This window comes from Trichosurus vulpecula, chromosome 5 (assembly GCF_011100635.1).
Source record: "Trichosurus vulpecula isolate mTriVul1 chromosome 5, mTriVul1.pri, whole genome shotgun sequence".
Classification (NCBI taxonomy): Eukaryota; Metazoa; Chordata; class Mammalia; order Diprotodontia; family Phalangeridae; genus Trichosurus; species Trichosurus vulpecula.
The window spans coordinates 308,025,233-308,040,337 of NC_050577.1; the positions used below are offsets into that span (position 1 = coordinate 308,025,233).

General features: G+C 48.4%; 2 protein-coding genes across 2 annotated transcripts in view; one reads left to right on the forward strand and one right to left on the reverse strand.

The window, feature by feature from the left end:
* TBC1D22A (TBC1 domain family member 22A) overlaps positions 1-15,105 on the reverse strand; it is a 323,593-nt gene that overhangs the window by 101,832 nt on the left and 206,656 nt on the right. The window lies entirely within an intron of this gene.
* On the forward strand, positions 3,267-4,067 carry LOC118851825 (mesencephalic astrocyte-derived neurotrophic factor-like). Its single transcript, XM_036761387.1, has one exon. The coding sequence runs from the start codon at positions 3,282-3,284 to the stop codon at positions 3,822-3,824; it is 543 nt and encodes a 180-aa protein (XP_036617282.1). The 5' UTR covers positions 3,267-3,281; the 3' UTR covers positions 3,825-4,067.

Below are 15,105 nucleotides of genomic sequence, written 5' to 3' on the forward strand. Positions count from 1 at the left end.
GGAAAGGCCCTCTGCCCACGCAGGTTGGCACCTTCTCTACGTTGCCCAGTCAGTCAATAAGCATGCATTATGCACTTATTAGGTACCAGGCACTGTAATTTGTGCTGGGAACACAAATACAAGCAGAAAAGCAGATGGTCCCTGTCCTCAAGGAGCCTACATTCTAAAGAAGAAAGATGACATAGTAAGAAGAGGCTAGAGAAGGGCAGAGGCTGGGGAGAGGTATGGAGGTAGAGATGAGGCAGCAGCCCACGTTGCTGGGGCAGGAGAGACCCCAGAACACCAGCAGGGAAGTGACTCAGGCAGAGGATGGGGCCGAGGCAGGGCCCAGGCCCAGGGCTTCCCATCCTGAGGCTAGCCCTCTACCCATTATGGTGCACTGCCTCTCAAAGAGCATTAAACAACTTTTACAGTGCAGGCACTGGCAAAGCCTACACCTAGGACACCCTTTCCTACATGAAGAGCCCCAGACACACATTCAGGAAACACGGGGCCTGTGTGTCCTTCACCCAATTGGCTCCCCACCTGGCTCCACTGGTGAGGGCTGAGAAGCAATGTTTCCATCCTTGAGTTTCTGCCAGGACCTCCTGCGCTGTATCAGCTCCCTGAGTCCTGGTCCCCTGTGCCCCATGGACGTTCTTGTGAGCTCCTCAGAGCCTGATCCCTGTGGGATCTCTGCATCCCCAGCACAGTGTGGGCACTTAATGTATGAGCAAATGGACTGAGCTGCCCTGAAGGCAGGAATGGGATGGCTAGCCCCATGTTGCCTAGGGGGCACACTCTGTTCACCTTTAACAAGGGAGGGTCACACAGACGCTCAACTGATTGATGATCGATCAATGAGTGCTTCCTATGGGAGCCATGAGTGAGAAAGAAGCCTGGGCAAGGTTGGCAGGCCTGGCTGGGAGGTGGGAGCCCTGGAGTGGGCGCCATTAGGGAAAGAGCTACACTTTGTCAGAGAACAGCTAGGAAGGAGGAGGGGCCTGAGGTAGGGAGGCCCTGTAGGAGGCTCTGACCTTCTGTCAGGGAAAGCATAGACAGGCAAGGTTGGGGAACAGAAGCACTCATTCATAGTGTGCGTGAGGTCTGCACAGCGCTACACTAAGGTTATCAACAGGGTCTGTTTATTAGGGAGGTGCTCAGGCCTTATGAATCGTGGTCATCGCTGCATGTGTCGGCACACAAGACAACCTGGATGGAGTCTGCAGGGACTCGACAAAGCCTCGTGGGCCCTCAGGCAATCATCACCTTTCCATCAAGTTCCCTAAAGCCCACCCCATTCACCCTCCCTGGCTGGGAGACCCTCAGTCTGAGCTCCCTCCCTCGGGGAGCCCTCCTGGGGCTTAAGTGGGACAATGGGGGTGCAGACAGGCCCTGAAAGGAAGTCACATATCTGCCCAGAGACAGGGTAGGGCAGCGAGCAGCGCTCACCCCACTTCTAGGCATTAAGCGAGGGGTCCTGGGTCAGTCTGTGGCCCTCCCGCCCAGAGCTTCACTAGGCTCCTCTGTGAAATCGGGTCACAGCAGCACTCGCCTCATAGGTCAGTGAGAGAAGGAATATCCAAAAGGTCCCATGTGATGCTGCTGACAGCGGTGATAGAGATGTAAACAGAATGTTCCCTCCCCAGGGGTGCTGGACCCACCAGGCCAGGCATCCGGAGAGGCTGGGAACAGAGCCCTCATTCCACTGCAGTCCCTCCTGCATTGCCCACATCACCTCCAACCCATCAGCCCCCAGGACCCTCCGGGAGCAGTGCCTCAGGCAAGCGCCTCTTACTGCCCTTACCTCCAGGACAGAGCAACCCTCGCTCACGCAGGCTACAGAAACGAGGCCAAAACGTGGCGCCAGGGGCACTGGTGTCCCAGGAGATTCCCAGTTAGTCCCACCCCCACACAGGAGAGAAACCCATTTCTATGCCAGGCCAAGGACAGCCTTAGCTGGAGAGGCAGTGGCTTCTGGCATTCCCTGGGCCGAAGGAAACACAATAAGCAATTACTGATGAGTTGCTGGTTGAATCCACAGATGAAACTGATAAAAAGGACAAAGTACAGGCACTACCCGATCCCACCCCAACATCTATGACGCCCAGGGGTGTTCTGGTGCAGGGGCCCACCAGGGGAACTTGTTGAAAAATGGGCCACTGAAGCCTCAGCACGACTGATAATTCATATACATCAGGACTGTAAATGTATATGCTGAAAAGATTCATTTTTCCTCCATTATAAGTCATTGTGAGCAGATGCTCTCTCGCTGATAAAGGTAATTTGGTTGGCAATAATTCTAAATTCAAAATTTCCATTTCACTGGAAGTAAGCATATACACATAATGAACGAGCAGGCAAATGGAATTATTGTGAACTTCCTGGCTTAAAATATTTTTTCATAAAATACTCAGGCAGCACTTTAGTATAATTTTATTGTTGGAAAGTCACAAGGAATTAGACTTCCCGTATCAAAATTCAGAAGAAACAAGGCCGATGTTGGTTTGATATGTTCTGCGGCACTTCCAACAACAGCTTCTCCACAGAGTGGAAATTCTGCTGAAATACACTGTCTTCTCGATTAAAAATAAAAATAAGTTACACACATTGCGTCCCCTAGATTTATGCTAAAAAGCAACAAATGTGTATTCCGTTGACTTGGCACATACAAACATACTCGCTTTTCATCAGGGATATTTACTGGCCTAAGCGTTCCCTCGATGTCTGTTCAAACACAAGTTCCTCCATGATGACAAAAAGGGGAAATGGTGAAACCTGGAGGCTCCAAAAAAGCTCTGCTGGTGGAGCTGTGAGTGGTTCAACCATTCTGGAAAGCAAGCTGAACTTGGGTGTGTTGGGGGCTACTCAAACGTGCACATATTTTAACCCAGTGATACCACTACTAGGCCCATATCCCAAAGAAATCAGAGAAAGAAGAAAAGGACCCACAGAGACAAAAATGCTGAGAGTAGCTCTTTTTGGTGGCAAAGAAGTGGAAACCAAATGGAGTCTAAATACAGATAGAAGCATACTTTTTAATCCTATTTCTTGTTTTGTTTTGTTGGGGGGGGGGGGTGTTTTTCTTCACAACATGACCAATGCAGAAATACATTGTGCAGGACTGCACACATGCAACCTGTAACAAATTGCTTGCCTTCTCAATGAGTGGGGGAGGAGAGGGCAGGAGGTCAAGAATTTGGAATTCAACATTTTAAAAAAAGAATGTTAAAAACTGTTTGTACGGGAGAAGACCCGGCTGCCGGGAGCTGATCAGTCCGAGCGGCGGCGGGACCAGGAGGATGTGGGCCTCTCACAGGCTGACGGTGGCGCTGGCCCTGACTGTGCTACCGGGAGGGAGCCCAGCCCTTGGGCCAGGAGACTGCGAAGTATGCATTTCTTTTCTGGGAAAATTTTACCAAGACCTCAAAGACAGAGATGTCACATTTTCCCCAAGCAATATTGAAAATGAACTTATGAAGTTTTGCAATGATGCAAAAGGAAAAGAAAACCGTTTGTGCTATTACATTGGAGCCACCAGTGATGCAGCCACCAAGATTATCAACGAAGTGTCCAAGCCTCTTAGCCACCACATTCCTGTTGAGAAGATCTGTGAGAAGCTAAAGAAGAAAGACAGTCAAGTCTGTGAGCTCAAATATGATAAACAGATTGACCTGAGCACAGTGGATCTGAAGAAACTCAGAGTTAAGGAGTTGAAGAAGATCCTGGATGACTGGGGTGAAATGTGTAAAGGCTGTGCTGAAAAATCAGACTACATACAGAAAATTAACGAACTGATGCCCAAATATGCCCCAAAGGCAGCTAGTTCACGGACTGATCTTTAGTTTGCACAGCGCTCTGTAGGCATTTCAGAAGAAATCACATTTAATCTGTTTCCAAACAGCCTTTTTGTAATTTATTTTTAAGAGGGCTCCTGATGGTGTCAGATCTGAAACCTGGGGCTTGATTCAAGATGCTGGTTCTACAGCTCCATTGCGTCTCTCTCTGTACTGTTCTTCATTTTTGTTGTTTCTTCATTTAGGACTTCACAATATGTATGGGATTTTTTTATTAAAGTTTTAAAAAAAATTTAAAAAAAAACTGTTTGTATGTGTAATTGGGGGGGAAATAAAATATTAAATTCAAAATAAATTATCTCTCCTTCATCTATTTCCAGGTCAATTGTTTTTCCAATGAGATATTTCATAGTTTCTTATTTTTCATTCTTTTGATTTTGTTTTATTGTTTCTTGAGGTTTCATGTGGTCATTGGCTTCCACGTGCCCAATTTTTAAAGAATTATTTTCTTCAGGGAGCTTCTGTACCTCTTTTCCCATCTGGCCATTTCTGCTTTTTAAGGAGTTGTTTTCATCAGTGAATTTTTGCACCTCTTTTTCCATTTTGATCATTCTGTCTTTTAAGATGTTATTTTCTTCAGTATTTTTGTGCCTCTTTTTACCAAGTTAATTGTCTTTTCATAATTTTTCGTGTTTCCTTTAATTTCTTTACCTAATTATTCCTCTACTGCTCTTATATGATTTTTTTTAAATGCAATTTATTTATTTAACATATTTGGTTTTCAGCATTGATTTTCACAACATTTTGAATTACAAATTTTCTCCCCATTTCTACCCTCCCCCCCACTCCAAGATGGCTTATATTCTGGTTGCCCTGTTCCCCAGTCAGCCCTCCCCTCTATCACCCCCCTCCCCTCTCATCCCCTTTTCCCTTCCTTTCTTGTAGGGCAAGATAAATTTCTACGCCCCATTGCCTGTGTATCTTATTTTTTAGTTGCATACAAAAACTTTTTTTGTTTTTGAACATCTGATTTTAAAACTTTGAGTTCCAAATTCTCTTCCCTCTTCCCTTCCCACCCACCCTCCCTAAGAAGTTGAGCAATTCAACCTAGGCCACACATGTATTATTATGTATAACCCTTCCACAATACTCATGTTGTGAAAGGCTAACTACATTTTGCTCCTTCCCAACCCATCCCGCTTTATTGAATTTTCTCCCTTGACCCTGTCCCCTTTCCAAAGTGTTTGTTTTGATTACCTCCACCCCCATCTGCCCTCCCCTCCATCATCCCCCCGCCTTTTATTTTTTTTTATCTTCCTCCCTCTTCTTTCCTGTGGGGTAAGATACCGAACTGAGTATGTATGGTATTCCCTCTTCAGGCCAAATCTGATGAGAGCAAGGTTCACTCATTCCCCCCTCACCTGCCCTCTCCCCTCCTCCCATAGAACTGCTTCCTCTTGCCACCTTTATGCAAGATAATCCACCCCATTCTATCTCTCCCTATCTCCCTCTCTCAGTATGTTACTCTCTCATCCCTTAATTTCATTTTATTTCTTTTAGATATCTTCCCTTCATCTTCAACTCACCCTGTGTCTGCTCTCTCTCTTTTACATATATATATATATATATATATATATATATATATATATATATATATACACACATAAACACACATATATATATACACACACATACACATACATACATATACACATAGATATATACATACATACACATTCACATATATATACATAAACACATATATATATACACACATATATACACACACACATATATATACACATATATACATATATATATATATATATATATATATATATATATATATGCATATTCCCTTCAACTACCCTAATACTGAGGTCTCATGAATCATACTCATCATCTTTCCATGTAGGAATGTAAACAAAACAGTTCAACTTTAGTAAGTCCCTTGCAATTTCCGTTTCTTGATTACTTTTTCATGCTTCTCTTGATTCTCGTGTTTGAAAGTCAAATTTTCTATTCAGTTCTGGTCTTTTCACTGAGAAAGCTTGAAAGTCCTCTATTTTATTGAAACTCCATATTTTGCCTTGGAACATGATACTCAGTTTTGCTGGGTAGGTGATTCTAGGTTTTAATCCTAGCTCCATTGACCTCCGGAATATCGCATTCCAAGCCCTTCGATCTCTTAATGTAGAAGCTGCCAGATCTTGGGTTATTCTGATTGTGTTTCCACAATCCTCAAATTGTTTCTTTCTGGCTGCTTGCAGTATTTTCTCCTTGATCTGGGAGCTCTGGAATTTGGCGACAATATTCCTAGGAGATTTCTTTTTGGGATCTATTTGAGGAGGCGATCGATGGATTCTTTCAATTTCTATTTTGCCCTGTGGCTGTAGAATATCAGGGCAGTTCTCCTTGATAATTTCCTGAAAGATGGTATCTAGGCTCTTTTTTTGATCATGGCTTTCAGGTAGTCCAATAATTTTTAAATTATCTCTCCTGGATCTATTTTCCAGGTCAGTGGTTTTTCCAAGGAGATATTTCACATTGTCTTCCATTTTTTCATTCCTTTGGTTCTGTTTTATAATATCCTGATTTCTCATAAAGTCACTAGCTTCCACTTGCTCCAATCTAATTTTTAAAGTAGTATTTTCTTCAGTGGTCTTTTGGACCTCCTTTTCCATTTGGCTAATTCTGCCTTTCAAGGCATTCTTCTCCTCATTGGCTTTTTGGAGCTCTTTTGCCATTTGAGTTAGTCTGTTATTTAAGGTGTTGTTTTCTTCAGTGTATTTTTCAGTATTTTTTTGGTTCTCCTTTAGCAAGTCATTGACTTGTTTTTCATGGTTTTCTCGCATGCTTCTCATTTCTCTTCCCAATTTTTCCTCTACTTCTCTAACTTGCTTTTCCAAATCCTTTTTGAGTTCTTCTACGGCCTGGAGCCAGTTCATGTTTTTCTTGGAGGCTTTTGTTGTAGGCTCTATGACTTTGTTGTCTTCTTTAGGCTGTATGTTTTGGTCTTCTTTGTCACCAAAGAAAGAATCCAAAGTCTGAGACTGAATCTGGGCGCGTTTCGCTGCCTGGCCATATTCCCAACCAACTAACTTGACCCTTGAATTTTTCAGCAGGGTATGACTGCTTGTAGACTAACAAGTTCTATGTTCTACGTTTGGGGGGGAGGTGCCAGCTCTGTCAGAGCTGCACTCCTCCTTCCCCAAGGACCCCCAACCCGAACTGGGCTCAGATCTTCGGCAGGCTGTGCACCCCTGCTCTGATCCGCCACTTAATTCCTCCCACCAGGTGGGCCTGGAGCCGGAAGCAGCAGCAGCCGTAGCTGCCCCACCTCCGATGCCCCCGGGGCTGGAAGCTGAACCGAGAACTCCTTCCACTCCCGAAGCTTTTCCCACTAACCTTCTCAGCAGTCTTTGGTGTTTGTGGGTTGAGAAGTCTCGTAACTGCCGCAGCTCACTGAATCAGGGCGCTAGGGCCCCCTCCGCCCGGCTTCTGGTCTGGATCGTCCACGCCGCTCAGGCTGGGCTCTGCTCCGCTCCGTTCCCAGCTCCCAGCTCCGTGTGGAATAGACCTCACCCAGAGACCATCCAGGCTGTCCTGGGCTGGAGCCCTGCTTCCCTCTGCTGTTCTGTGGGTTCTGCCCTCTTATATGATTTTAAAAATCATTTTCAGCTCTTCCAGGAATTCTTGTTGGGCTTATGCCCAATTCACCTTTTCTCCCCTTTGAGGCTCTGCTTGTAGCTGTTTTACCTTCAACGTCTTCTTCGGAGGTTTTGGCCTGATCTTCCTCGTAGCCATAGCAGGACTTTTCGTGGTCAGGTTCTTTTGTCGCTCTTGTTGTTTGCTCATTTTTCTATCATACTTCTTGACTTGGGATTTTACATTATGTCTCAAGCTTCAGGCTTTTTTGCACTGATGCTCTCAGAGCTAGTTCTGAGGATCTGGAAGTGTTCGGCTCTTCCCAGGTGGTATGATCTGGGGAGAAGTGTGATTTTTGCTTCTCTGGTCCTTCCCCGGAGGGGCTTCTGATCCCTTGAGACTGCAATTTATACTGTACCTCAGGGCCCCTCCTCTGTCAGGACCAGAACCAATATTATTCCCCAGGTTCTCGATCCCTTGGGGCCAGAGGTGATCCTGCCCCCTCAGGGCTTCCACTCCCTCTGAAAGCGCTCCCTTCCACCCTTCTACTATGACCCAGAAGTGTGTAAAGACAATGGAACTGACAGTGTCTGGTCCTGCATCAGGGCTGGCACAGGGGTAGCCTGTGATATCTTTCTGACCAGTGGCCATGGCCCCTCGCTGTCTCTGCTGCTGCTGCTGCTCACCACCACTTGGCCCTTTCACCGGCGCTTCATCCACATGGGCTCCCCTCCTCCTACCTCCTATGTTGCCTTGGTCTGGAAGAACATCTCACAAACCTCCTGCTGGCTCTCTTACTCCAGAATTTGATTTGAGGGGCTATTCCACAGTTGTTCGGAAGGGAGTGTTGGCAGAGCCTGGCTGAATGCTTCTTGTATTGGGAATCAAGATGGGCTCTTAGCTCTTATTCAACTAAGTGCCCTTGAAGAGTTTGGCCTTTGTTTCCTTGATTAAATTAGGAGTCCTTGATGACCTCCTTACCTCAAGGGAAAGCCTAGTTTACATGGGTTTCAGTGACGTGTTGTGACATCAGAGGCTGTTAGACCACGTGGGTTTAAGTTGCATTTTTGTGACGATTTTAGGTCACGTGGATGAGTCGCATGTGTGACTCACCTTTGACCCTGGGCAAGATATAAAACCAGGGGTTGGCTTTCTTTTTCCGGAGCTCTGAGCCACAGCAGGAGTGGCTCGAGTAACTCTGGGCCAGCCATTGTTATGAGCTCCCGGCTCTGATGTTGATGCTTCTCTGGTAACTATGCATTAAGGTTTGAATCAGACAAGCTCTGTCTGCTGATGTTTGTACTTTGTTTATATTTGCTCTGAAGTTCAGGGTTCTGGCTTTTTCCCCTGAACTGAGTGAACGATATTTGTATGCTGGATTAAAGTAAGATTGTTAACCCCTTAATGCTGCTTTCCTTAGTAAAGCAGATCAAAAGAACCCGGGCTTGCAGCATTCTGTGTGCTGGCTGTTGTTGGTTTTTCACCCCCACAGCAGCTGCTAGCCAGATTGCTGTAACACTTCTCTACTCTACCACCTCAGCTCTGGCCCCACAAGTCCCACCTCATTCGTTCATTCATTCATTCATTCATTCATCTGGCATGCATTATCTACCACCGCCCCTCCCAGGATGATCGGCTACTACTATTCCATCTATTCCTGTGGGGCACAGAGAAGGCACAGAATCTGACATACTTCACGGTACATATATAAAGCCAACACAGCCAAGCAGAAAGAAAAAAAAAGAGAAATGCATGCGGCCTCAGGAGACTTGGTCTGAGTGGAGCTGCAGTGCCTGTCCAAACTAGTTGCAGGCCCTTGGATAAGGCACTTCCCTTCACAGGGGACTCTGGATCAACAGAGACAACAAGGAAAGAAACTGTAGTGGATGTTCAGGGAATCAGGAAGAAGCGCACAGTGTGTGAAGGAGGCCAGTGTGAGATAAGTCAGGAAAGGTCAGTTGTAGCCAGAGTGCACAGGCCTCAAATGCCAAGTTAATGGATTCCTATTTTATCTGTTAAGTAACAGGGTCCGGTGGTAAGGGGACAGACAGACAGACAGTTTGCCATTTCCTTCTCCAGTTCATTTTACAGATGAGGAAACAAAGGTTAAGTGACCTGCCCAGGGTCACACAGCTAGGGATAGTCTAAGCCCAATCTGAACTCAGGAAGATGAATATTCTTGAATCCAGGCCCAGCTCTGTGCACTGTGGCGCCCCTAACTGAGGAGGTAAGGTGACTGGCAAACAGGAAGAGACAGTGTCCCTACCCCTTAGGCCAGGGGATGGTGCGGATGGTGGAGGGGCGAACAAGGTGAGTGCTGGGCTATGAGTAGCACCCAGCAAAGTGAACAGAAAGATTCTGAAACCATGAAATGAAATTGCAGCAGGCAGCTGAGAGTCAGGGCTGCTGCCAGCCTTAATCTCACAAGGAATGCAAGTGAAGGCTTTTTGTCAGCATGTCAACAAGAGGGAAGTACCACCTGACCCAGGGACACAAAGGAAGGAGCCACCCAAGGCTGCAGAGACCGTACAAGGCCGGAGCGAGCTCAGAGAGGGCCGCCAGATGCCAAAGCCACATCTTCTACCTCCCAGGGCTCTAGGGATGCCAACGTGCATCATCCGTAAAGGGATTCATTTACCAACCTTAAAGCACTACAGAAAGGTTAGCCCTTATGTACCATGGTGTCTCACAAGCAGCTAACTCAGAGAATCCTCCAAAGATAGATGAATTTACAACAAAACATTATCCTTCCAAAATGACAGCATTTATCCCAGCTCTAAGTGAAAACGTGCGTGCCTCGGAGGCCCCAGGCAGTGATAATGCTGGAAAGCCGCTCCCCACTCAACTCAAGCCAACAAAATGGTTCTGAGCGGGCGAGGGCTGAAGTCACTAACTGCTGACAGCCGGGGCTTGGGCCTGGACATGCTGCCAATTCTGATGAAGAGTGCAGAATGGATGCAGACAGGTCTATCGAGTTTATTGGGCAGTAACCTTAATGGGTCGGAAACACAACCTTGAAGCCAAATGGGGGACTTCAGAGGAGCCAGCGCAAAGACCTTAAGGAAACAGTGATGTGTAGAGCTAACAGCTGGGTCCCTGCCAGGACACGGGCAAAGTGACATTGAAAAGCCATTCAGAAAAGGCAGACGTTTATTTCCTAGTAGAGAGAGCTCTGAATGAGGAGGCAGGAAACCTGGGTTCAAGAACTAGCTTCTCGGCATGCCAGTCACATGACCCTGGACAAGTCACGCTGCCAGCTGGACTGCCATCCCCTCCTGCACCAGCTGGGGGAAATACCTCCTGCCCTGTTGTTCTCCAAAGGTGCTGAAGTGAGGCAACGTACGGGACCAGGGAGTGCCCTACATGCATTATTGTAGGTTGGTGCATAGAGAAGCGCTCTGTGGAAACATCATACTATGGGATAATCTATGAGAAGAGGGTTTTAAAATTGTCCAGTGCCCCCAAATAGAAGGGGTTGTTCGTATTGAGACAAAGGGAAGATTCAGGTTGGGAATGTGAAATCTGCCCACGTCAGCCGGAATCAGAAAATGCTGGAGTTGGAAGGTTCTCGAGCAATTGGCCGTGGCAGCCCCTTCACCTCGTATGGGGGGCACGGATCCTAAGCCTGGGCAGTCTGATGCTGTCTACCGGGGACCCTCGGAAAGCCACCCGCTCTTGGACCATTAGTCCCCGATGGACAGAGAACAGGCGTGGAGGCTCATGATGTAGGTCATTGCCTAGTTTTAACTGGTGAAAATGCCATTTCTCCCGTCGGTTCCGTAATTTCAGTTGTTAGCCGTGTCTGTTTCCTCATTGCTATTCTTTGTTCTAATTTTTTCACTAAATCTGTTCCGGGAGGAGAGTGGGCTGAACATCAACAACAGCCGATCCATGGATGGCTCCCTCATCAATAATAGAGGAGATGCTCAGGGAAGAGAAGACTCGAACGGACATGATCCCTCTGTCTTCAAGGATCTGAAAAGCCATCAAAGGGAAGAAAAATGGGATTTTTTCTGCTTGCCCCCCAAGAGCAGAACTCCAGTGCCAATGAAGCTTTTAGTCATCGATGGGAACCAAAGCCTCCCTGGGTTCTCCAAAGCTACGCCAGCAGAGCCTAAGCTCTGACACGTTCTTTCTGCTACAAAGCCAGAGTAAGTCAATTTGAGGTGGATGTGCCTAGCTAAGGGCGGAGGAAGACAGACACCTGGTCATGGATTCTTTGTCCACAGCAGGCCACGAAATACAGAACCATCCCAGGTGGTTCTGGGTGCCCTGTGAGCCTCCCAACACCAAGCCTCAAGCCCTCTCTTTGCAGCCTCTACTAACAACCCACTGCGCCTTGTCCGTTCTCTAAAGCCAAGTAGCAGGCTCCCTCCTCATCAGAAAGCGTTTTTTTCCAAATTCTTTCAATAGCTATTCACCTGGTATGAATTTGAGGTCCTTTAGCAACCTCGGGCCATTCTCCAGGCTGTCGAAATCCTCCCTAGAAAGTGGTGAATGAGCTATTCCCAATGAGGTCGCAACAGAGGAAGGATGGAGAGGCCGTCATCTCTCAAGGCCTGGACCCCTTTCTGTTGATGTTCGGTCATTTTCAGTCATGTCTGACTCTTTGTAACCCCACTTGGGCTTTCTTTGCAGAGATAATGGAGTGGTTTTACAGATGAGGAAACCGAGGCAAACAGGGTTCACACACTGAATTTGAACTCAGGTCTTCCTAACTCCAGGGCTGACGCTCTATCCACTGCACCACCCAGCTGCGCCCTGGATCCCTACATGTCTGAATGCGACCCGATAAGGTCCTGACCCACTAGACTTCACCAACACGCGCTGGCACACTGCTCCCCAGCTCTGTCTCCCCCAGCTTGTGCTTGCAACATTCTTTGTCACTGAATCCAAAGGTGCCAGATCCTTCACCCAAAAGGAGAGTGAGGCTTTCTGCAGCACCCTCCCAGCAGGGAGGAATCAGTCCCCTTTGCTACCTGTCGGTACAACATCTGCTGAAACAGCTCCAGGGATGAAAACTTGGACGGCCTCTGTTTCCCTTTCTGGCCAGTTCCAAAGACTCAGGAGTTTGTCCTCACACCTCACCCACACCAGACTCTCAGGAGTCTCCACCACTGCCAGCATCGCCCTAAGCAGTCTGCACCTTCTTCGGCTTTCTGAGCTCCAGGACCTGCAGACTGTTAATCATGCTCACTGCCCCCACCCCAAGGGACCTACTCTCAGCAAAATAAAGACAATAACTTCTCTGCTGCCCAGGAGGGGGTCTCTGATGACTGTGAGAGTCCTAAACATCAGTACTAATGCTGCATGGTGCATTCACCCAGTGCCCGCCTCAGTCGCTATCAGGATGGAAATGTGAGGCCCTCAACACCTTCCCCAGCTCCACCCAACTGACACAAGCCGACTGGCTGATGGCTCTCAGTGAAAGGAAGCAGAAGAGCCAGGAAAGGCCAGGCCCAAGAGGAGGCCGAGAAGCAGGATGGAAACCACGGGGCTTCTCTCTTCTGCTTCATTAGGGAAATATAGGAAAACCGGCAGATTCATCTGCTTCCCATGTCAGTTGAGATGAGGAAGACGGCTCTGAATCCAGCAGAGGGAAGTCAGAGCTACCCCAATCCACAGTCGCAGCAAAGCATCTTCTTGGCCTGACCCCAAGAAGCTAGCCCATCCTGAATTACGCTCATTGTGAAATGTGCATTCCTCGGACACACCAAGCACCCAAAAGGCAGACTTCCACAAACAGCAGCATGGCACCCAGAAGGGTGAGGAGAAGGCGGCGTGGCCAGGGAGTCATCCAGGTACCACAATCACACAGCAAGCACATTCTCTAATCAGGCCATCCTGTATCCGGGCCATGTCTGAAAGCAGACCTGAAACCCTCTGGGGAACCTGGAATCGAGTCTGAGCTGCTACTAGGTACACATGTGACCCCAAGCATGTCGCTGTTCTCTGCAAAGCCTCAGTCTCCTTGTCTGTAAAATGGGGCAACTGGACCGGATGGTCACTAAGGGCCCTTTCTAGAGCTCATATTCTCTGCAAATGATATAAGGATAATGCCAGGAGAGCTGATGGCCAAATGCATCACTGGCAAACTACAAAATGCTGGATGCAACTCTTTGCACAGCGAGCATCTGTGGCTGTGGGGGTACGTGTGTGTGTTTGGGGGGGGGGGGTATATGAGAGACAGGGAGAGACAGAGATTGAGGGAGGGAGTGAGGAGAGAGGGACAGGGATGGAGGAAAGACACAGAGAGAGCCCAAGAGCTTTCATGTTTTTATTCTTGATCACAGATGCTATGCCTGCTGAGACACTGCCGTTTTCCCCTTAATAACTACTAGTGGAAGGAAGGAAAGAAGGCAGGGAGGGAGGGAGGGAGGGAGGGCGGAGGAAGGAGAAGTAGGGACTTAGTGGTACAGACAGGCCCTACTGGAGCTGGGCCCTGCTGGGCAGTCACTGAGACTCGGGAGCCCACTGGACAGTTTCTCAAGTCCCACCATGCGAGCGGAAAGCCTTTTACTTAAAGGTGGGGGCCACGTAAAGAAACCTGGTGCTCTACATACACGGCTTCAGAAACAGGTCACCTTGTATTCTTCTGGCAGAATTGGAGAGGTGAAGAAGCCTAAGGGAGCCACAGCACTCAAGGTGAAAGCACAGCTGACACTCAGAGCTCCCCTAGCCAGAGGAAAGGGGGAACAGGAGGGAGGGGCAGCACTGGCCAAACAGCAGGCCTCCCAGAGAGATTCAGCCCCCTGGCCCCCATGAGTTGCAGGGAAGGCAGGGAGGCTGGGCTTGGATGGCACAGTCACTGGAGGCAGAAGCTGATCTCTGGGCAGTGCCCTGAGGCTAAGATCCCTTGGACCCTGTACTACTTCCAGCTCTGGCTAGTGGGGGGGGGGGGGTGTGGGGGTGCTGACAGGGACTTCAGGAACAGCCATGGGATCCAAGCAGAGCCTTCTTTGTACTAGGCCACCCTCATCTCATTCACCCGCTCTCCTGAGAATACAACTCCTCTGGGATCCTGCTGACAAATGGGGCCCCAAACTGCACTCCAAAGCCTACAGGGACAGAGAACTCCTCACCCCAGGAGAAGGCAGTATTGTTCACCAGGGCACAAGCCTAACTGTGAAGAAGCTTTACCTTGTGATGACCAGACACTGTAACAGAGTCACTCTCTCAAAGATACCCAAACCCAATGATTACGGGGGCGGAGCCAAGATAGCAGCTGGAAAGCAGGGACTAGCGTGAGCTCCCTACCGAGTCCCTCCAAAAACCTATAAAAAATGGCTCTGAACCAATTCTAGAACTGCAGAACCCACAAAACAGCAGAGGGAAGCAGGGCTCCAGCCCAGGACAGCCTGGATGATCTCTGGGTGAGGTTTATCCCCCACGCAGCTGGGAGCTGGGAGCTGGGAGCAGAGCTGAGCAGAGCCCAGCCTGAGCAGCGCGGACCAACCAGGCCAGGAGCTGGGCAGAGCGGGGCCCTAGCGCCCTGAATCAGTGAGCTGCGGCAGTTACAAGACTTCTCAACCCACAAACACCAAAGACAGTGGAGAAGGTTAGTGGGAAAAGCTTCAGGAGTGGAAGGAGTTCAGGTTCAGCCACCGTCACCAGGACAGAGGAGGTGGGGCAGCTACAGCTGCAGTTGCTTCCGGCCCCAGGCCCACCTGGTGGGAGGAAT